At 54.7% G+C, this 23,096-nt stretch overlaps 1 protein-coding gene across 1 annotated transcript in view; it reads right to left on the bottom strand.

The window, feature by feature from the left end:
- Positions 1-1,031: 1,031 nt before the first annotated feature.
- The window catches only part of KCNK3 (potassium two pore domain channel subfamily K member 3), a 35,639-nt gene continuing 13,574 nt past the window's right edge, over positions 1,032-23,096 (bottom strand). Inside the window, exon 2 of the mRNA XM_060186708.1 lies at positions 1,032-3,412. Coding sequence (XP_060042691.1) covers positions 2,442-3,412 — 971 coding nt within the window. The 3' untranslated portion in view covers positions 1,032-2,441. The remainder of the gene's footprint in view (positions 3,413-23,096) is intronic.

Raw genomic sequence — 23,096 nt, 5'->3', positions numbered from 1 at the left:
GGGCCTGAAGGATGAACAGCCACTGTGTCCACAGCTGACCTCAGAAGGTGACTTGGCCTCTGCCATCGCTGCTCTCAGCTGCTCTGAGAAAGGTGGGGTGGCTGGGCCAGCGGCAGAGAGCATGGCTTAGTTGTGGGGGTACTGGGTGTGGGAGAGCCATTGGGAGTAAGGCCATTTACGCCATGGCTGCAGGCCACCAAGGGATACTTCCTGGAGCACTGTCTACATAGGGTGGGGTGGGTGTCCAGAGCCAACCCATCTTCCTTTGATCTTGGAACTGCCGGAAAACAAATAGGTCTTTCTGTATTTCTTTCAAGTGACTGTTTGTGTGTGTGTGTGTGTGTGTGTGGTGGGTGGGTGTAAGGGACACCCCACTGCCTTTAATTCTCTACTGCATCAAATCTGCAGGGAGCTGAGCATCAGCTGGGAGAAAAATCAATCTGGAAGCTTCACGAGCTGCATTTGAACAGCGGGAGCCAGAACCCGAGGATTGGGCGGGCTCGATGGGGTGGGATTGGGCTTGGTTTCAGGGCGTGAGAGATAGGGGGTTGAAGAACTGTGACTGTTGCATCCTGGTGTGTCCCGGGTTCTGGGGCTGAGCTGTCCCCCCACAACCCGAGGACACAGCGTACTGAGTCCATGGATGTTGGAGTGAGACAGCCCCTTTTATGGGTGACAGGGGCACCATTGTCAGCTGGGTTGCCTAGGAGCCCAAAGACTGTATCAGGAGGGAGCACTGGACCTGGAGTCTCCAGGCTGAGTTCTAATCCTGGGTGTGAGGCAGTGGCTTGCAGTCTCTGAGTCTGAGTTTCTTAGGGGTAAAGGGAGGGACACCAGAGTGCCGACCCACTCCCTCTTGCTCTTGTAATGGTTCTAGGAAGATAGAGGGGCTGGCAGTCTGGGCCAAAGAGGAAACCGTGGGAGGGGCACCAGTGTCACCCCCAGCTTGTCCCCAAGGCCCTGGAAGCACAGGACTGGGGCATGCAGACCCCGGCCGGGGTGGCATGAAGACAGAGGCCGCTGAGCCTGAGCCTGGTCTCCATGGACAGCATTTATTAGGCGCCATTCTCAGAGTGAAGATAGGTGGGTGGGTGGAGGGCTGACAGGAGGGCCGTGGTGGCCACAGCCTCTGGGGGCTGAGGGCTACCCGGGTGGGCTGTGGGTGTGGCACCCACACGTATTGCATATTCTGTGGCAGTGTGCCCAGGCGTAAGGCATTGGGGAAGCAGAAAGGCTGCCTGCAGTGGGGCAGGGGTGGGGGGGACACACATGGGCCCTTTACCCCTCCCCCAGGGGAAGACCCAGCCAGGCCCCTCCCTGCCACCTCCCTGCAGCTTTGGTTGTGGTTCCCTCGGGACTGACGGACAGGACAAGACCCCTCGAGGGCAGGGTCACACACAGGACAGAGGCAGCTCAAGCTGCCCCTCAGCCCAACATACACGCAGAGGGCACTCGGGTGCTGAGTGCTGAGCCCTGCTCGCCTGTGGTTCTGCCAGCTGGGGACAGCTGGGGACAGCTGGGGAGAGGCTGAGTCAGGCTTCTTCTTTCCAAGGGGCTCTGGGTCTGGAGTACACGGCCGAGCTTGAGAGGTCTTTTCAGGCCCAAGCCCCCCAAATGCTGCCTGAGCTCATCTTTAACTTCTTGGGACTCAGTACCACCACTGGCTGTGGGCCCAGAGGGCTGCTTGGCCCCCCAGCTCCCCTATCCCTGCAACCCCTGCTCCAGGCCTTCCCCCCCCCCCACAACAGCCTGCAGGATCCCAAGAACTTCCCTGACTGTAGCAGGTGGTGTAGATGCTGAGGGGTCCTTCTAACAGGCAAGGCGGACTTTTCTGTGTCATTTCCGAGGCCCGACCTCACCTGAGGTCGGTCTTCTGCCTGCCCCGCGGGCGACTAGCTTTGGAGAACGCTGAGCGCTCCCACTTGGTCGGTTATGCGAAGCCATGCAAAACCACACAAGGTGGTGGTGGTGGGGGAGAACAGCTGGGGGCGCGGGAGGGGGGTGGGACCAGGTGGGGAGGGCGTGATCCGGACAGAGACACCCCGGCTTCTGGAGCCTGGGGAAGGTGGGAGACCCGGCGAGAGGGAGGTATAAATAGAGATGCAAACGTACGGGGAACTCGAAGGCTCCTCTGGACAGGGCTGGGAAGGGTGGTCGGGCGTGGAGGGCTGGCTACAGCAGGGCCTCCGAGGACCAAGGACGTGTGGGGGGCGCTCCTTAGGTTGCCAAGGGGGTGGGGGGCTGCCCCGCTTCTGCCTTCCGCCCTTCCCCCACCCACCCCCAAATTTCACATTGATAGGAATCTGCAGGGTGCGTATAGGGAGCGGAGAGGCTCCTGGGGCCGGGGCGAGCAGGCACAGTAGGAGAAGGGGGCGTGGGAGGCACCCCCCCGAGGGCCTCCTCTCGCCCCCGGCCCCCGGCCCCCAGCCCCCGGGGGGCGGTCACACGGAGCTCCGGCGCTTCATGAGGCCGCGGAAGGTGGACAGGCTGTGCAGGCCGGTGGACACCGAGCTGATGGCGGAGCGCGGGGCCCCGCTGCCGCACAGGCAGCGGCGGGAGGGCGTGTCGCTGTAGCGGCCGCCCCCGCCCGGCGACGAGTGGCTGTGCTCCACGCACGTGTCGGAGGTGGAGAGGTCCCGCGGGATGATCATGGGGATGGAGTACTGCAGCTTCTCGCGGCTCTTGTACCACAGGCACGAGCACATGGACTGGAAGTGCAGCACCTCCGCGTACACGTTGCGGAAGCCGCCGCCGCCGCCGCCGCCGCCGCCGCCGCCGCCGCCGCCGCCGCCGCCGCCGCCCCCAGCCGCCGGCGCGGAGGAGGCGGTGTCACTGGTGTGCACGCTGCCGCCGGCCCCGCCCCCCGCGCCGCCGGCCCCGCCCCCCGCCCCCCCGTTGCGCGTGAGCAGCGCGCGGTGCTCGGCGTCGCGCTTCTCGTCCTCGGCGTTCATGGTCATGAAGCGCAGCACCACGAGGTTGAGGAAGGCGCCGATGACCGTGAGCCCCGTGAGGATGTAGACGAAGCTGAAGGCCACGTACTGCGGCTGCGTCTGCAGCGCCTGGTCCTTCTGCAGCGCCACGTAGTCGCCGAAGCCGATGGTGGTGAGAGTGATGAAGCAGTAGTAGTAGGCCTGGAAGAAGGTCCAGTGCTCGTAGTAGGAGAAGGCGGCGGCGCCCACGCACAGCGTGCTGACGCACGACAGGAAGCCGATCAGCACCATGTTGGCCATGGACACGTCGGCGCGGCGCATGCCCAGTCCGCGCTTGGCGCGGTGCAGCAGGTAGCGCACCAGCGTGTTGATGCGCTCGCCCAGGCTCTGGAACATGACGAGCGTCAGCGGGATGCCCAGCAGCGCGTAGAACATGCAGAACACCTTGCCGCCATCCGTGCTGGGTGCCGCGTGGCCGTAGCCTGCAGGGCGGGGGGCGGGGGCGGACGGACAGGGGGACAGGTGTGTCACAGCGGCTGCCAGAGCCCCGGCTCTCCGCCACCTCCCGCCCCACCTGCCCGGAGCCCACCTCGCCTGTCTTCTCCGGGGTGATGGGTGCACCCTGGGCCCCCGGCGTGGTGCGGCCACCCCCTGGGAGAGGTAGGGAGGAAGGTGGAAATGAGGGCACCGGATTCTCTTTCCCTGCAGCCTGAGCTGGAATCTGGCTTCAAAGACCCCAAGAAGGAGCCCCTGCTGCTCCCCGGGGGCCTCAGGTCACGGGATCAGGGACAGTGAGCTGGTACCCTGTCAGGCCTGTGGGTGCCAGCTGCACCCCGCCTCCTAGACGGCTTCCTTGATTAACAGGTGGAGCTCGGACTGAATGGTAGTCCAGAGAAATGGAGAGAGGAGGGGAAGACAGAGTGGGAGAGAAAGACAGACACCTTTGTTCAGTGTGGAGAGAAACTGAGGCAGGCCTGACTTCCTTGCCGCCAGCCAATGCGATGGGCGTGGGGTCGTTGGTAACTGCCTCCTCCCCCTCCCCTAGCCTAGACCTAGCTGCCCCCCAGCTCCCAATTATCAGCTGGGTCTGTATCTGCCCCTCCTCTGGGGCCTTGGGGTCACCCCCTGTGCCTGGTCCCTAGGTTGGGGCAGTCCTGGTGTGGAGGTGGCATTGCCCCTGGTCCAAGCAGGAGCTGCCAGGTGTTACTGTCACCCTCCAGTCAACCATAGTGCTCCTGGCTCCCTCTGAGCCGTCAGACCTGGAGGGGAGCACAGAGGTCCTGGGGCCACTGTCACCAGCAGCTGGTGTCCTTGGGCAAATTGCTCTCCCTCTCTGAGCCTGTGTCCTTAGTTATAAGATGAGGCCTACTGGTCCTGGCCCTGCTCCCTTCAGCAGGCCGATAAGGTAAGCAGGACTCATCAAAAGGATTTATCATAAATAGGCAGTCTCCTTTTTCCAGCTTTCTTCCATTTGAAGTCTTATCGTAACTGAACCAAATGCTTCTTCCATGCAGCCCTCCTGGAGTCCATATGCAGGAAGTCATCTGCGCTTTGAGTGACACCAGCATTGCTCAGCTTTGAATTCCAGGGCAAGTGTAACCACCACCTCCTGCTCTGTCTCCAAGGGTTCCCAACTAGATATATACCTAGATGCTTGGGGGTGGTGTGGGGACACTGCTGGGCCTGGTCCTGCTTCTCCATGGATGTCCCCTCCACAGTGCCCCATACCCAGAGGGAGACGGGGTGTGCCCTAATCATGTGAGGGCCCAGGCCAGGTGCTGTGTGCATCAGTGTCTGATCTGAGTGCAAAGCCCGATTCTGTTATGGACTGACTGTGTATGTGTGTGTAGGGATTGAATGGTGGTACACCTGGTTGAATGTACACATTACTATGTGCAAGGACCCAGGTTCAAGCCCCTGCTCCCCACCTGTAGAGGAGAGGCAGCTTCATGAGTGGTGAAGCAGGTGTGCAGGTGTCTCTCTTTCTCCCTCTCTATCTTCTTCTCCTTCTCAATTTCTGTCCTACCAAATAAAAAATAAAAAAGGGGGTCAGGGGGAGTTGGGGAGTAGCGCAGTGGGTTAAGCGCAGGTGGTGCAAAGTACAAGGACTGACAGAAGGATCCTGGTTCGTGCCCCCGGCTCCCCACCTGCAAGGGAGTCGCTTCGCAGGTGGTGAAGCAGGTCTGCAGGTGTCTATCTTTCTCTCCCCCTCTCTGTCTTCCCCTCCTCTCTCCATTTCTCTCTGTCCTATCTAACAATGACAACATCAGTTACAACAACAACAATAACTACAACAATTAAAAAAAACAACTAGGGCAACAAAAGGGAATAAATAAATAAATATAAAAAAAAAGGGAGTCGGATGGTAGTGCAACGGGTTAAGCGCACGTGGTGCACAGTGCAAGGACCAGCCTAAGGGTCCTGGTTCGAGCTCCCAGCTCCCCACCTGCAGGGGAGTCACTTCACAGGTGGTGAAGCAGGTCTGCAGGTGTCTGTCTTTCTCTCCCCTCCTCTGTCTTCCCCTCCTCTCTCCATTTCTCTCTGTCCTCTCTAACAACGATGACATCGACAACAACAATAATGACTACAATAATAATAAACAAGGGCAAAAAAAAGGAAAAAAAATAAGTAAAAATTAAAAAAAATAATAAAAAGTAAATAAATCAGAAAAGTCTTCTGTGCCTTCTTTTTGACGTCTGCAAAACGGGTCTCCCAAGCACTGCCTCACAGTGACTTTCGGGAGACCAACCTAGAATTCAGTTCTCACCAGCAAAGCTGGCCTGCTTGCAGCTTTACTGGGCATTGTCAGTGCCACTCAAAACAGTCCTCTGGCACCTTAGGTCAGGGAGGCTGAGCACAGCTGCTTGTACACCAGCAGGGGCCTGCCACATTGAGCTGTTGAGCCTGGTGTTGGGCCCACGCAGCAGGTGAGAACAGATCATGCCAGCTGCTGGGCTCCAGTGGCCAGACCACAGCCCACCTCCATTGCCTGGCTGGCAGCAAGCCAGAGATGCTTGCTTGCCCTTCTCCAGCCCCCCACTAATCTCAACGGGCGTGGGGGAGGCCATGGAGCTGGATATAGGGCTAGGGCTGGACATGGTGGCATGGCCTTGGCCTCTGCCTTGCTGCATGCTGGCTGTGTGGCCTTGGACACACCCTGTACCCTATCTGGGCCCATCTACACTCGGGTGTTCATCCCTGCCTGGGCTGTGACTGGATGTGACATGCTGGGGACCCGAGGAGGAGTCCCCGAGGTGGAGAGGAGATCTTGGCAGTCTTGGGGGCTCGAGCAGGGCTCCTCCACCCCAGGGGAAAGGACCCCTCCTCTAGCTTTGCTGTCCCACCTCTTGTCCTTGCATAGGCTGTGCTGCCTCTAGGGCTCAGTGTCCAGTGCTCACCAGTTCCACTGCCTAGGGGGGACCCTCCCTGGCCTGAGGGCAGCCCATGGCCAGCAGACCTGGTGCCACCTTCTCTCACTGCATCCCTCTCGCTGTCCCCAGTCCTGGTGTCTGTGCAGAGTCCTAGTGTCCTGGTGTCTGTCAGACCTTGGCCAGAGTGCCATCTCCTTTCCCTGCCTGCCTCCTGCTGGGCTAAGAGGGTATCACACCTCACTGTCCCACTTCAGGGACCAGCCTGCACCCACCTTGCCCTCAGGGTCACCCTGCATACACACTTTCAATTTTGGCCTTTTGTTCATTTGGTTTTTGTGAGCAGAGCACTGGGCATTGAACCTGGAGCTCCTGTGTGCCACTGTTGTGCTGTCTCCTCACCTCCCTCCAGATGTGTCTTTAACTCCAGTGCACCCTGCGAGGTTATTGTTCTGACACCCCTTTGTTGCCAGCTTAGAAAAGGCTGGTGAGGAATCTAGTTGCCCAAAGCTCTCTGAATGCCAGGCTGGCTGACTCATGGCCCCTGATGCCACAGAGCCAAGTTCTCCCCCCACAAGGGGACAATCTAGATGGGCAGGTGGGACCCACCCCTCAGCCTCAGACCCTGCTGCTGTGTTAGCACCGGGTGAAAGGGCCCAGGAGCTGGTAGGACCTGCTGACGTGGGTGCCTGGCTTGGAGGGGTGCCATCTGGGGCTGGGCCAGTCCCCAGGGACCCAGAACTTCTGGGAAGTAGCTGAGGTTTGCTGTGGGCCCTGCCTGCTTCTTGCTTGTGAACTCGAGAGAGAGGGCCAAGCTGGTTCCTTCTTCCCAACTTGCTCCCACTGGAGTCTGCCATAGACTGAAAGGCCTTCAGTCAAGAAGGATGTGGAGGCCCAGAGTGGGTGAGCAGCCTACTTGAAGTCACACAGCTAGCCAATAGCAGGCAGGACACACAGCACTCACCACAAAGCCCTGAAACTGGCTGCAGCTTCCGTCTAACCTAGAGAACAGGGCTGCAGCTTCCGTCTAACCTAGAGAACAGGACACTGCCCCCCACCCCCTTCCTGGGCTCTCTCTCCTCCTGGACAGGGCACAAGCTGCTCCAAGCTGTTGGCAATGGCCTTGGTTGGCCTACTGTCCTCCTCCCATCCCCGTTGGCCTGACTACCTGACCTCGCACCTTTGATCTGCTGGGACACCTGCCACAGCACGTGGAGGAAAGGGCGTGGGGTGAGGAGGCAGCAAGTCTGTGGGCCTGACCTTGACCAGAACTAGCTCTGTACGTTGGAGGCAACCTTCCCCCTTTCTGGGCCTCACTTTTCCTTTTCTGTGACATGGGAGGAATACTGGGCATCATGGAAGGTCCCATCTCCCTCCACCCTCACGTGAATTTATCTGTTGTTTATTTTTTTTCTGTTCACCCAACCTCTAAGATTTTATTCATGAAGTGTGATGTGTTGATCATTGTGGACCCAGAGAGTTCATGGCTCAAGCAGTAGTAATCAGTCATTTCCCCATGAAAATTAACAGATGCTTCTGCCAACAAGCACTTCTGACTCACAAGGGATAACGAATGACTCTATGGGGCTGGTGAGAGTCAATATCAGGCTTTGCAAAGGTTGCCGACCTTGGTGGAATTACAGCCTCTGTGCCTCAGTTTCCCCATCTGTAATGCACTTCACAGAGTTGCTGTGGGTTTGGGGGGACAGAGAGCAGGCTGAACATACATGATTTGTTTAAGTATTTTGGGAGCATGAACCTTAGACGGTGTTCAAGGATCCTTTCTTTCAGCATCAACACTTGTTGACAGAACATGTTTCCCTAAGTTAATTTCCTGGAATTCCAGTTCCAGGGGGCTGTTCAGTGATGGAGGAGGTGAGGCTTGCTGAGCTGCAGGGGGCTCTGTCATCCTTTGCCTCACGTCTGAGCCACACGTCTGACTGCTCCTTCTAGATTGGGAGCATGCGTCCTTTCTCTCTCTCTCTCTCTGCTCATTTGACCTTGGAATGCTGCTCTCACAGTGTGTGTTGCTGGGTGAGTTACGTGTTCCACAGTTTGGGAAACATTTCTCCAGAGTTTTGAGAACTGAGGTCTTTCTTGTGGGTGTCTGAGACGCTGATGTCTAGGTTCTGGGTGAATCGGCCCTTCTGTGGGTCAGGAGCGCAGGGCCCAGGCAGTGCCAGGAAGCAGTGCTTCTGGTCCATTGCCTGGTTATCTAATGCAAACAGGTCCCTGGGGTCTGTTTACCCTGGAGGAAGATGAGGGGCTGGGGGAGGTGGGTGCTATGGCCCGAGTGACTCCAATGCTGGGCCCAGCTGGACATGGGGAGGTGGTCTGGTCTTAGGGGTGTTGCTGGGACCTGGTGGGATGACTGGGGAGGATGGGGTGTTCAGGGAGACAGGGGAGTCCTGTAAAGACATTGGCTGGGCTCTGCTGCTGGGCCTGCAGAAAGCATTCAGGCTTTAGACCTGGGGGCACCCAGGGGAGACCTGGGATGGGGAGGGAGGGCTGTATCCTCAGAGGCCTGAGGTAGACTCTGAGGTAGAGACACTGCCCGGGCCTGGGGGTGGGGTCAGCTGTGTAGACCCTGAAGTGGGAGCTGAGGGGCATGGTGTCCTGACAGATAAAGTGAAGGACATGGGGAAGGGAGTAAGGGTGGAAGGAGGGGAGATTGGGCTCAGAGCACAGACTCTCCTGCTATCCTTAGCATCCAACTCTAAAACCTTTCTTCTAAGAACCTTCTAGAATCCCTCCCAGAGCCGGCAGCTCCTCTCCTGTGGTCATACTGCGGGAGGGCTCAGAGTCCAGCTCCAGGCCTGGTGGGAACGGCTGCTCAGAAAATGCCTGTGACCCTGGGCCCTGGCACAACCACTCCCCTCTGGGGGGGGGAGGGGCCAGCCTGGATGGAGGCTTTCAATGACTCAGCCCCTGTGGCCCCCCAGGCCCCTCAACAATGAGGTTGGCTTTGGGGTCCCAGGAGGAGCACCTCCAGGCCCTAGCCTCATGGGGCCTGAGTGAGGCCTGGGGCCTCAGGATGGGGAGGGATCTGGCTGGCCCAGGGTCTGGAGTCTGTCCCCTCCTCTCCCTCCACACTGGCCTCCTCAAGGCCTCTCTTCCATCTCCCCAGCCCTCCCCCGCCCCCCAATCCACCCCTGCCTGCTTCTCAGGCCGCATACATGGGCCTGCTGCTCTCTCATGCATCTCTCTCTCTCTTTCTCCCTCTCTTTCTCTCTCTTTCTTCACCATGTGTGTCAGTTCTCTGTCATCCACAGGTGCCCTGACAACTCCAATCTGGGGTCCTCTGGTCAAGGCTAGCCCCCCATCGCAGCCATTCCTAGCACGTGGGCTAGGGGTGGGGGAGGGAGCTGGTGTCATGGAAAATCCTGGCAGCAGCCAAGGTCAGTGTTTGCAGACACAGCCTGGCCCCAAGCCAGCCCTGCCTCCCCGGCCAGCTCCCTTCAGCTGCCCCGAGGCCAGATCTGCACAGGGGCTCTCTAACCCCCAGGCTGCTCTGGGGGCTGAGGGCTTGGGGCTGCAGGAGCAGTAACCCTGGAGTGTGGGAATGTGCAGTGCAGCGTAATTATCTTGCAGATGGGTAAACTGAGGCCAGGGGGTGGGGGGGCAGGGAGCAGCCCTAGGTCCCAGCATGTTCGTGACAAGGTCAGGGCTGGAATCCAGAGTTTGAGCTGAGCACTTCAAAGCCTGTTCTGGGAGGCCCAGGAGCTGAGAGGGCTGAACACCCATCTACTCAAGGGAGGCTCCAGGCTGGGCTGGATATGAGGTGCTGGACCAGGGTGGGCAGACCCAGACACTCAGGCCCTGCCCCTCGACCTCCACCTGGGAGTGAACTGGATTAAAGGTCTCTTTGGAAGCCCTCTGAATGCTGCCAGTCCCTGTGCTCAGAAAGCAGAGGTGGCCACTATACACACTTTCACAAAGCATGGTCATGCTGGGGAGCATTTTAGCATGAATTTTAAGCTGAAGGCAGTGGGAAGCTTCAGTTAGTGTATCAGGAAGGGCTTCATGGAGGAGGTGTCTTTTGTAACACAGGGTTCTGATGGAGAAGAGCCACTAAAGTGAAGACCCAGTGCTAGAAAGACATGCTGTCTGGGGAGGGGACAGAAAAATTCAACCTGCCTGAGGGGGTGGGCCTTCTTACAAATGGGGGTGGGGGGTGGTGGGATCCCTTCATGATAAACATCAGGAACCTCAGGAACATGTCAGCCAGGTGACCTGGCAGTGCCACTTCTAGGAATCTCTGCTGGAAAGTAACCAGAGATGGGAGGAGAGATTTATGAGCTGAGTCCACCGTGAAAGGCTGTACAGGCTCCAAATGCTCACCATCCGACTCGGCCCCAGTCAGAAGGTGCATGAACGGGGTGGAATGCTGTGCTGCACCAAACTGCTGTTCTTGTGGAATCTCCTAATTATACAGAAAACCACCAGAGAGTGTTCCCTGGAAATGGCAGCTTGCAGCACACTTTGTCCAAACCCCAAAACTGTGTATACACACACACACACACACACACACACACACACACACACCCGCTAGAAGGACTCACATAGAATTTATCTTGGGCTCATGATCATTGAAGTTTTCTTTTCTGTGCATGCCCAATTTTCTTTCTTTTCCTCAATTTGATGTTTATGCCTTTTTATTTTTTTGTTTGAATTTTTAACTTTTACTAGAGCACTGCTCAGTTCTGGCTTATGGTGGTACGGGGGATAGAATCTGTGACTTGGAACCTCAGGCATGAGAGCCTCTTTGCAGAACCATTATGCTATCTACCCCTCCCTTCTTTTTAATTTTTTCTATTTCATTTTATGTATTATTTATTGGATATGCACAGAGAAATAAAAATTGAGAAGGGGGCATGGAGATAAAGGAAGAGAGAGAGAGAGAGAGACCTGCAGACTGGCTCCATGACTTGTGAAGCTTCCCTCCCTGCAGGTGGGGACTGGTGGCTTGAACCCAGGTTCTTGAACATGGTTACATGTAAGTCCAACCAGATGTGCGACCATCCGGCCCTCCTGTATGCCCTGTTTCCAACAGCAATCGATTCCTTTTATGAGGAGGAAGTGATGCAGTTGGAAACCTGGCAACAGGTAGCAGGCAGTTCGCTTGAGTGGTGAGGGCTGACTGGGAGACTGGGGCTTAAAGGGGAAGGGTTCTGGGGCTGGCATGGGAGCTTGACTTAAAGGCAGAGAGGAGCCCCTGGGGAGCAGAGAGATGTACCCAAAGAGGCATGGGATGTGTGTGTGTGGGGAGGAGAGGGGACACCCTCATGAGGAGGCCGCTGCATGCGTTAGACAGGCTTTGGCGTGGGCGTGGGCGGAAAGACAGGTGAGGAGGAGGACAGTGAGGGGAGGAGGAACATTACAGTGTGGAAGGTGCACATATGAGTTCAAACCATCTAATGCTCATTGTCAGAGGAGAGGACTTGCCTGGAGGAGGCCCGAGTGGCCCAAGAGGTCCAAGGTTTCATCCCCACTGCTGCCATAAGCCGGGGATATGCAGTGCCTCTGTTTTTTTTTTTTTTTTTTTTCCATTAAAAAATACATCTTTAAAAATTAAAGAAAATCAGCTCCATGAAGACAGTGATTTTGGGCCCTTTTGTCACCACTGCATTTCCTACCTCTGTTAGTGTGTGCGGCATGTAGCTGGCATTCAACACAGCTCTGTGCATCTAGAGTGTCTAGGAAGGGAGGCCTCAGGTGGGAGCCTGGGAGTCAAACGGGGCTGGATGGGTGGGAACGGGGAGGAGGGACGGAGAGAAGGAGCAGAGGGTCACACTCTGGGGTCCTGGGAAGGGTTCCAGGCTGGGGCCACTGCCTAAAAGGCCTGCATCCTTATGACCAGCTGGACTGGACATCTGTGGACCCAGAACTTCTGACTGATTGGATCATGTGGGGTTTTAATTAGATGGTTTCACCAGGGACAGCCTGATGAGAAAGGGTTTCCACAACTGGCAGTGGGCAGGGCCCTCTCAGCAGATGGCTGAAGATGCTAGCTAGCTGCCACCCTCCCCCATTTCTCCAAGGATTGTGTCTGAAAAGCTGGCACCCAGCTGGTCTGAACCACAGGATTACACTCTGGCTCCTCCCACTCTGCCCACAGAAGAGGTGAAGCAGGAGCACCTGCTGCTATCTTGCAGGCTCCCCTCAAAGGGGCTGGGCCCCTCCCGGCAAGAAGCTCAGCTGGGGCCAGACTGGCAGGGGCCAGTCCAGAGGCTTTCTACCAGCTGCACTGTGAGCAGTGTCGAGGCTGAGCCTGTCCTGTGGCTGTCTGTCTGTTTGCCCGAAATCTCACCCTGTGAGTGAGGTCTGCAGGGGTGGGGTGCACAGGAGGTAGGAGCACCCTACCATGCTGGAGGGCCAGAGTTAGCAAACTTGTTTCTGTAAAGGGCCAGACAGTAAAACTGCCATGCTTTGTAGGCCAGATGGTCTCTTGCAAACAGGCAGCTGTGCCACTATAGTGGGGGGGGCAGCCCTAGATGGTTTGCCAGCCCACAGCCACGGCCGTGTTCCAATAAAACTTTATTTACAAACAGCAGGCAGTGGGCCACCTGCAGCCCTGGGCCCCAAGTTTGCAGAACTTGGTTGTGGAGCCTTTGGGCCTGTTTTCTTACTAATAAAATAGACTAGAAGGTTATTTGTTCTCTGACAAATGTGAAGGTTAAATGAATTACGGGTTCTTTCCTGTTGCAGGTGCCGTGTACAGCCCCAAGGAGAGGGGGTGAATTCTGAGTAGTGTCTGCAGCCCAAACTGTATGTGGGATTGGTACCCACATTTCTGAGGGACACTACCCTCAGTCTTTTTTTTTTCTCCTGGATGGACAGGCTTCATCAAAGCCCATCTGAAAGCCACCTCCTCTGAGCAGCCTTCCTTGATGCCAGTTATCTAAATGAATCAGCGCTCCTGGAGTTTACTGCTCAGCACTCTCCACTCCTCAAGCAATCACCCATTCAACCAGCAGGTGTACGGGGCCTTGGTCACGCAGTGCCATAGGTTCTAGGACATGACAGCAGTTCCTCATGTCTCACCCCTGCCCCATGTGGGGCTTTGAGCTTGAGCTCCCAGCTGCTCTGGAGAGGCTATTCTTATGCCTGCTTTTACAGAGAGGAAACGAAGGCATTTCCTTCAGGGGGAAGGTGTTACAACTCAGGCCATAAAGGCCAGAACAAAACTTGAGACCCATAGGCAGTGCTCAGTCCCCACACTGGAACTTTCCCCACCCCAGGCTCCTCCTGGTGGGCCAAGGGGGCTTTCTGGACCCTAGGATGCCATAACATCCCCACCCTCCTTGGTCAGAGCTGTGTCTCTGGGTGGAGGTGTGCTTGAGGCCTGGGGTTCCCCAGAGCCCAAACACTAGAGAAAGTCAGGGTCTCAGAGGGACTGTGGACCCTGCAAGAATGGCCTCTGGGTGTTCCCAAGTTGTCCCTTTGAGCCCTGAGAAGATGCCACATGGGGTTAGAGGCTGGGCTGTCCTGGGGGAGTGGTGGGGGCTGAAACATTTAGCAGAGTTCCACCTTCTTCCAGCTGATGATGGGGTTCAGTTGACATTCAGCACCCCACATTCCACACCCCACAGCTTCCCCCCACATGGGAGTTTCCCCCAGAGTCAGGGGGCAGATAGCCCTGGCTCTGACTGAGTATCCCAAGATGGATCAGAATATTCCAGAAGCCTTTGTTCTAAGTCCAAATGTTTCTTTGCCACCCTCCCCCCTTATCTAGTCCTGGAGGCCTATCTTCCAGCCCTGAAGCAGCTTAGCTGCTTCCTTTTCATTCTCAGCCCCTCCCTTTGTCTCGCCTTGTCCTCTGTGTCTCCTCGGACTTGGAGGCCCCTGAGTTTAGAGCTGGTGCCATGTGTGTTTCAGTAGTTCAGGCCTGGGCACCCTGGCTGACAGTGCTGGCGGCATTGACGCTACTTTTTGGTACAGTGGCAGTGGTATGTGGGTGGTGAGAAAGCTCATTGCCAGGCCCTGCACTAAGTGCTGTTGGTGCTCACAGAACCTTTCTGAACATGTGCGCAGCCGGCCTCATTTCCCTTTCACACACAAGAAAACCCAGACAAGGCCATTCCCAGAGGTCACTGGGGAGCATTGGCTAGTGAGTGAGGGCTAACTCTGGGCCCCTCAACTGGGGCTGGGGGTCAAAGGTCAGGGGTCAGGGTCATGGCCCATCTGAGTGGGGCCTTAACGAACGGCTTTTCTTAAGGTCAAAGCACTGATGTTACCTCTCTGCTGCTCCGTCTCCCTAGAGGCTGGGCCTTCAAAGAGGACCCTTCCCTGGTCGGATGCAGGGCCTTGGCGTGGGGGCTCGCAGTGAGTCCTGGAAGTGGGAGTGGCCCCCAGAGAGGCTGCCATCCTCGGCTGGTCTCCTGGCATCAGCTGGCATATCCATTGGGCGACAATTGTTCCCCTACCCCTCAGCTCATCTTAATTAACTAATGGAACTCACGCCCTGAAGCACTTGTGGCCCCGTGCCAGGCGCCAGTGGCTCCAAGATGCAGGCGAGGCTGAGGATGGCTGGGGACAGGCGGCCATCAGGCAAGTGCAGGAAGGCTGTCCCCTGAGTCTGGGCCAGAGGGGGCATCTGGGGACAGAGACAATATGGTCCAGGGCCCCAGGGCTGGGAGTGTGGGATTTTCGGACCCCCGAGACCTCAGAAGATGGCTGTGGGCCCTGGACACATGTCACCAGGGGTTAGTTGAAGGTCACTATCTAAAGCCATACTCACCTCTTCCTCTCCTTGTTTTGTGGACAACTTTTTATTTTTAAATATATTTTTAAGATTTATATTTATGTATTCACATGACACAGAAAGAGAACCAGAGCATCACTCTGGCACATGTGCTGCCAGGGACTGAACTCAGGACCTCATGTTTGAAGGTCCAACACCGTATCCACTGTGCCATCTCCCGGGTCACTTTCAATTAAAAAAAAAGACTAATTATTTGTGTTTAATAAGAAATAAAATGATGGGATCCAGGTGGTGGTGCAGCAGGTTAAGTGCACATGGAGGAAAGCACATGGACCAGTATCAGGATCCTGGTTCGAGCCCCCGGCTCCCCACCTGCAGGGAAGTTGTTCACAGGTGGTAACAAGTCTGCAGGTGTCTGTCCTCTCCCCCTCTCTGTCTTCCCCTCCTCTCTTGATTTCTCTCTGTCCTATCTAACAACAATGACAGCAACAACAACAACAACAATAACTATAAACAAGGGAAACAAAAGAGAAAAATTAAAATTTTAGACATAAAGTTTAAAGACATTGTCAATGAAATGAATTCAGTTACAAAGAAGACTAAGGCAAGTATAAACCTATGGGACTACATCAAATTAAAAGCTGCACAGCAAAAGAAACCACTATCCAAACCAAGAGACCCCTCACAGAATGGGAGATCTTTACATGCCATACATCAGACAAGAGGCTAATAACCAAAATATATAAAGAGCTTGCCAAACTCAACAACAAGAAAACAAATGACCCCATCCAAAAATGGGTAGAGTACATGGACAGAACATTCACTAGAGAGGACATGAACAGAATATTCACCACAGAAGAGATCCAAAAGGCTGAGAAACACATGAAAAATGCTCCAAGTTTTTGATTGTCAGAGAAATGCAAATAAAAACAACAGTGAGATATCACTTCACTCCTGTGAGAAAGTCATACATCAGAAAAGATAACAGCAGCAAATGCTGGAGAGGTTGTGGGGTCGAAGGAATCCTCCTGCCCTGCTGGTGGGAATGTCAATTGGTCCAACCTCTGTGAAGAGCAGTCTGAAGAACTCTCAGAAGGCTAGAAACGGACCTCCCCTATGACCCTGCAATTCCTCTCCTGGGGATATATCCTAAGGAACCCAACACTCCCGTCCAAAAAGATCTGTGTATACCTATGTTCATAACAGCACAATTTGTAATAGCCAAAACCTGGAAGCAACCCAGGTGTACAACAACAAATGACTGGCTGAGCAAGTTATGGTATATATACACAATGGAATACTACTCAGCTATTAAAAATAGTGAATTCACCATTTTTAGCCCATCTTGGATGGAGCTTGAAGAAATCATGTTAAGTGAAATAAGTCAGAAACAGAAGGATGAATATGGGATGATCTCACTCTCAGGAAGAAGTTGAAAAACAAGATCAGAAGAGAAAACAAGTAAAACCTGAACTGGAGTTGGTGTATTGCACCAAAGTAAAAGACTCTGGGGTAGGTGGGACGGGGGAGAATACAGGTCCTGGAAAAGGATGACAACCTAGTGGGGGTTGTATTATTATATGGAAAACTGAGAAATGTTATGCATGTACAAACTATTGTATTTACTGTCAAATGTAAAATATTAATCCCCAAATAGAGGGAAAAAAATTAAGAGAGAGAGAGAGAGAGAGAGAGAGAATGAGAGACAGATACACAGAGAGAAACAGAGCACCACTCTGGTATAGGGAGTTCCTGGGGTGGAACCCAGGGCCTCATGCCTGCACCTAACCCAGCACTCAGTCTGCTGAGTCACCTCCCCAGCTGTGATTTGCTATTTTTTTTTTAAGTGAACTTTTAATTTTGGAACAATGCAGGATCCTAGGATGGTTGTGAAGGCCTCCCTTCCTTTTGTAAGTATGTGCCACCCCCTCTGTGGCTGCTGAGTTTCCACCCCCCATCCCTGCCTGCCCCCAGGGAGTCTCCTTCTGCCCTCCTCGATAGCCTCCCCATGCCAGCGCCCTCCACTACCACTTGCTCAGGCCCTGGCCCTGTGTGTGTGTGTGTGTGTGGGTGGTTCAGGTGTTTACCCATCTCCTCTCGCACTTCCTATGCTGTGGGCAAAGAGCCTGTTAGTGAGGTGGGTGTGGGTGTGTGTGGGGGGTCTGGCCTGAGACACAGCCTCAACCTCCTGGAGTGGGTGGGGAGGAGGAAGGGCGGATCTTAGAACAGCATGGTGGTGTCAGGGGACCCACCCCTCCTATGACCTCACTGTGACCTTCAGCATGACCACTACAGACCAGGCAGAAGCGACTGTTTGCTCAAAGCCACACTGATAAAGTCAGCAAGGTCAGCTTGTTGGGCAGTGGTGGATTCTGTTGAACATACACCGTATCGTGCACGAGAACCTCGGTTCAAATGCCCACTCCCCAACTGCAGAAGGAAGCTTGGTAAGTGGTGAAGAGGGACTGCAGGTGTGCAGGTGTCTCTCTTCCTCTGCTATCTCCCTCCTCCCTCCCCTTTCAAGTTCTCTCTTCCTATCAAGGAAAAAAAAAAGGCTGCCAAGAGCAGTGGATTCATCATGCAGCCAGTGAACCCCAGTGATAAGCTTACCCTGGTGGCAAGAAAGAAAGAAAGAAAAAGAGAAAGGAAGAAAGAAACATGAGGCTAGGGTTCCCCTAGATCTTTGGGCTTTCAGAAACCAGGCATGTCCAGGACCATGCACTTCTTTGAGAGAGCATGGGGCCATGTCTGAGGTGGCAGGGCTTGGGGGTGGTGACCACTGGGGACCACAACTCACCCCTCCAGGCAAGTCTGGGTCTTAGAGCCTCATGGCTCTGCTGATCTCTTCCTTGGATGACTGTTCCCTGCTTCCCACTGGATAGAAGGACCCAGACACTGACTGGCTGGCCACCCCCCACTTGGCCTGTTCTTTCTCCTGATGCCCCAACGTGTGTGTGTGTGTGTGTGTGTGTGTGTGTGGCGCTAGCACCCTCTGCACGTGCCCAAGGCTTCACCTCCAGGCATGTCCTCCCACTGCTGTGGCTGCTAGGAGTCCTCCTTCTCCCTCCTCTGAGAACAGTGTCAGACCCCTCCTTGGGGACACTTTCTGTGTCTATGTCCTTGTGCCCAAGCTCCTGGCTTCCAGGTTGGGGTAGAGACCCCTGACTCAGTCTGTCTTTGGGCCTGGCTGGGCTAAGTGGACGGGCTTTGATCAGATGAGGTGCTAGGGCCTGTGCGCACTGCTCCCTCCCTTCCTCCCTCCCACCCTCCCATCCTTTCTGGCTGTGCCTAGAGGCCCAGAAGGTTCTGGATTGGCAGGGAGCTTGGGTGCAGATGCCAGCAGATGTGGAGGAGGCTTTTCTGAGGCAGAGCCCTCCCCAGGTGCAGGCAGTCAGATGGCTCAGACTGCTGGTGCTGGGGGAGAGCCCCTCCACATCAGCATAAGGGACTGAACCGGGAGACAGCTGGGGACCTGCTCCCTCCCAACCAGCCCACACTGCAGGATACATCCCAGGATCCATAATATGGCATGGCAGAACCTACAAAAGTTGGCTCACAGAGCCCTCTCTCCTACCCCTTCCCTGAATGTCTTATGTTATGAATGGCCAGTTGTGTTTTGTGAGTGAGTGTGCTGAATGACCAAAAATTTTTTGTATGACCCATCTGCTCAGAAGTACTCTAAATGTTAAAACCATTGTTACTAACATGCATTAACTCTCTAAGTAACCTGAGTCTGCTTATAGTCCAAAGTCAATTATAGTAAACCTCTAACTTGTTACAAGTTTTATTGTTTTTCACAAGTAAGTGATTACAGCTATCAAGCCTTCATATGAGGAATCATCTGTTCATACGGTAAGGTATTAAACTGTAAGAAGTTCCTCCATATCCAACCTATGTGAATTAGCAACATTCACATATTCTTGTAAACTTAACTGGTGTATCTTGTCTTGCCACCATAGGCCTGCCTTTGTCAGCCAACAATTTAAAGATGTTTCTCTTTATAACATCACCCATGCCACGGACATCCTTTACTACCCCCAAAGACAAATGGCTGTTCCCCTGGACATCACATTCACTGACTGCTTCCCTTAGACTTGAGATATGCTCCTACCTCTTCATATCAATGGATACATTCCCCCTTCCTTACCTGTATACCCTTAGTTGTGGGACCCTAGCTTGTTTTACTTCTTCTGCTCACAATAGGTCCTATAATTCTTTTTTTTTCACATTTTAAATTTATTTATTAATGAGAGGGAGAGAAAGAACCAGACATCACTCTGGTACATGTGCTGCCAGGGATTGAACTCAGGACCTCATGCTTGAGAGTCTAGTGCCTTAGCCACTGCGCCACCTCCTGGACCACACTGACTTTTACTTCTCCCCTTCGTGTCCCTTCCTATTTTGTTATGTCATTTAGGCTTATGTCCAAAAGGTTTCTGCCCCATGATAGTCTTTTATAGACTTTGTACATCTTATGCAATTACTAGATAGAAAGATAGAAAAGATGTAGAGATACTGTGAAGAGATGGTTGAGCAGGCTGCGCTTAAACCTATGAGATGAGTCTCTCCAGGTAAGTCTCTCTCTCTGAAGAGGGGTTGAGCACAGGAGGACGCATAAATCTCACAAGGTTGGCAGCCATTTAAGCCTTCCCTTCTCCACAGAAAGTCCTACATCTTCCCACCTGAGCATGGCATTCCTCTAAAACATTTAAGCCTGCTCCATTTTTCTTTACTGTGTCCATTTAGATATAAAGGGATAGGAGGAGATGTTGCTGAGGACTTATTCTGATGCAGTCTCCGCCCCCAGGTTTTTCTATGCCCCGCTAAATCCTAGAGTGCCCCCTTTCAACCAATCCTGGCTCCGCCCCCAGGTTTTTCTATGCCCCGCTAAATCCTAGAGTGCCCCCTTTCAACCAATCCTGGCCCTACACGTCACCCCTGGTTGTCGCCCAATAAAAAGCCCCCTCACCCCTCCCTTCTCTCGCTCTGGGCTCTCGGCTCTCCCTCTCTGAGGTCTCGCTCCCTGCTCTCCCCCGTGGTTGGCCATTGCTGGCTGGCTCCACGTGGTCTGAACCAAACCTCCCCCCCCATCCTATAATAAAGATCTGTGTACCCCTTTGCTCTGGACGTCCGCTCTCTTCTCCGCGGTGCAGCCCGACACCAGACCACCTCAACAACACCACACCACGCCTGGGCCACATGTGCCCCAGACTACAGCACTTTGTGGTGGGACTTGCCCACCATCCGGCCAGAGATGCCCTACAGGGTGGACATAGCCCCCCCCACCTCTGAGTCCCACACTGTCACTTCAGGTCCCAGGACCTGAGGGTCCTCACAAAGCTGCCAGATGGAGCCCCTTCCCCCCACAGGGGCACTGGACTCTGAGAAGCCGTCCCTGTGATCTGCAAACATGGCTTCTTCTCAGCTGACTCTCTGATGTCTGCTTGTCCACATCTTCAGGGACTCTGCCCTTCACACAGTGACATGGAGGTGCTGCTTACCCCCAGCCTGTCTCCCCCTGGACTCACAGCCCCTCTTGTGTAACTCTACTACCTCCTGATCTCTATGGGGACCTGCAGGAAGTAGCTGGGTCCATGATGATTCCAAGTTCCCTATGGTCTATGGAAGCTGCCTGCTTTTGCTCTGGTGTCCTGAGCAGGCTTCTCGTGGTACCAAGAGCTCCAAGCTGGGTGCTGTCTCCAGTGGATGTCCCCAGGCCCAAGCCCTCTCCAGCTACTGCTTCTGGCTCTGTGTCCACTCCATGGAGGCTGACTGTCTCTGCATTTGACTTTATTCAATGATTAAGTGCCCCTGTCATGATGTTACCCCCAATCAAAGCAGTGCTGACTGGCCTTTGCACAGAGCTCACCCACCAGCTTCTGAATCCACAAACCATCCCATTCAGTAGGCATGGTGATAGTCCATCTGTCCCAGCTCAGAAATGTAGGAACGGAGCCCCAGAGAGGTTAAGGGACTTGCTTAAGCTCATATAGCAAGAGTGATGCTTCCCCTGGGCTAGTCTCTGACTTTCTTCACTTTCTCCCCACCACTTCCCACTTCAGAGGAGATGAGACTCCCTGCCCCCCACAGCCCCCAGACTGACCCCCTAACTGCCTTCTGCCTGCTCCTGGGCCCCTTAGCATGAACTTAGGAGCTGGGGTAGCAGGCAGGGCTCTGGCTCTCCCATCTCCTTTCCTCAGCAGCTGAATTCTTTTTTTTTTTTTTTTTTTAAACTGAATTCTTTTGGATAGTGCACAGCCTAGACAACCATCCAGGGAGGCCTTGGTGGTTGGCACATCTTTGCTCTCCTTCTCATTTTGACCACACGCAGCCCAGACAGCTAGTCCTTCTCTCTGGAAGTGTCAACCCCCACCCCCCCCCCACACACACACACACACCAGTCCTCTGCAGTGTCGCTTGCTGCTACTGCTTCTCCTCCAGAACCCTTGATTCGGTCACCATGGGCTGAGACTCAGTAGGGGTTATTAGGGAGCTGGGTCTCTAGCACCCTAAATACCCCCCCCCACACACACTTGGCTTGGTGCCCTGAACTCACCACCCACCCTGTGCCAGTCTCCCTGGGTGGTCCAAGTCCCATTCATATCCTTATCCGCTCTCAGTCAGGCTGGCCGCCTGGCTGCTCCTCCTCTCCTGCTCCATATCCCAGCCCCTCCTCTCTTAGCCTGCCCCTTCTTTCTGTGAAGACTGTCACCCCTACAGTGAGGCCCACTCCCAGTCTGGGCTGGAATTAGCCCACATCAGCAACCCTGTTTCCATCCCTTTCACTCTACTCAGCAATCCTGCTTCTGCTCAAAGACCTCCTTGGCTCCCCACGCCCCACAGGAAGCAAACCCACACCTCAGGATGTCTGTCTCACACCTCTGCGTCCTGCTACTCCCAGCTCTGGCTGCATGCCTGCCCACGAGGGGGCTCCATGGACTCTCAGCAGCACTTTTCTAGCTGAACTTTCTGTAAGGTGCTGGGGAGGAGTAGGGGAGGGGGCTCTGCCCTGCTACCCCATCCGGCCACTGGCTTCCTTAGCAGCTTCCCCTGCCCAGGGAGGCCTGGCTGCAGAAGGTGGGACTCAGGCAGATGGGTGAGGGGGTAGAGGAGCCTGTCACAGAACCACTCCCTCCCCAGGGAGAATGGGGAGCTTGGAGGGAGTATAGTGGACCAGCGTGTGTGTGTGTGTGTGTGTGTGTGTGTGTGTGTATCCCCTGGGGGTTCACCCCCACCATACTCAATGTTTTTTTTTTTTTTTTGTCATGATCATGGCTTCACTGCTCTGTAATATGACTTTTACAGATAGAGAGATGCAAAGACACAGAAAGACATGGGGGGGGAGAGAGACCACAGCACTGAAACTTCCTTCAATGTAGAGGTAGGGGGAGGGCTGGGCTCAAACCTGGGTCGTCACATGGCAAAGCAGCGCACTGTCTGAGCGAGCTATTTTGCCAGCCCCCTTCATGTTTATTTTATTTTTTGCAGTGCCAGGGATTGAGCCCAGGGCCATGTGCTTGTGAGATGCAGTGGAGCTGCCTCTCAGACTCAGTTATTATTCTGTATTTTGAAAGATGGATAGATAGATAGATAGATAGATAGATAGACAGAAAGAAAGAAAGAAACAAATGTACCCCTCCACCACCCAGGGAGTTGCCTCAGTGCTGCCGATAGTGCCCCTGTGTGGAGCCAGGGATTGAACCCAGGGCCTCACACATGATAGGGGTGCTTTTCCAGGGCTGAGCCATTTCTTGGTATGTCAAGTTGCCCACTCACTTTAGGGAAGTGGGGGAGCTGGGATGGAGGGGAGACCTGGACAGGTCATGCAGAGACACCCAGGGACAGACAGAGGGGTTCCTGCATCTTATTTCTGGCCCGGGCTGTGCTCAGGAGCCTCCCTGTTCCTGGGGGGAGAGGGTGGGGGGGCAGGCTCTGCTTGCCCTGCTCCTTCCCAGCCCCGATTGGCACCTGGGCAAGGCAGCAGGCCAGCCACGTGCCAGTGTGACTTTAAAAATAAACCAGGGAAGAACGAGGCTTAAAAATAACCCTGGGAAGCGTGAGGAGCTAATTGCTACCACTGCAGCCCCTGTCAGG

Source organism: Erinaceus europaeus, chromosome 3 (assembly GCF_950295315.1).
Source record: "Erinaceus europaeus chromosome 3, mEriEur2.1, whole genome shotgun sequence".
In the NCBI taxonomy this organism is placed as follows: domain Eukaryota; kingdom Metazoa; phylum Chordata; class Mammalia; order Eulipotyphla; family Erinaceidae; genus Erinaceus; species Erinaceus europaeus.
Note: the sequence above shows the minus strand (reverse complement) of the source record. Positions and strands in the feature narration are given on the sequence as shown.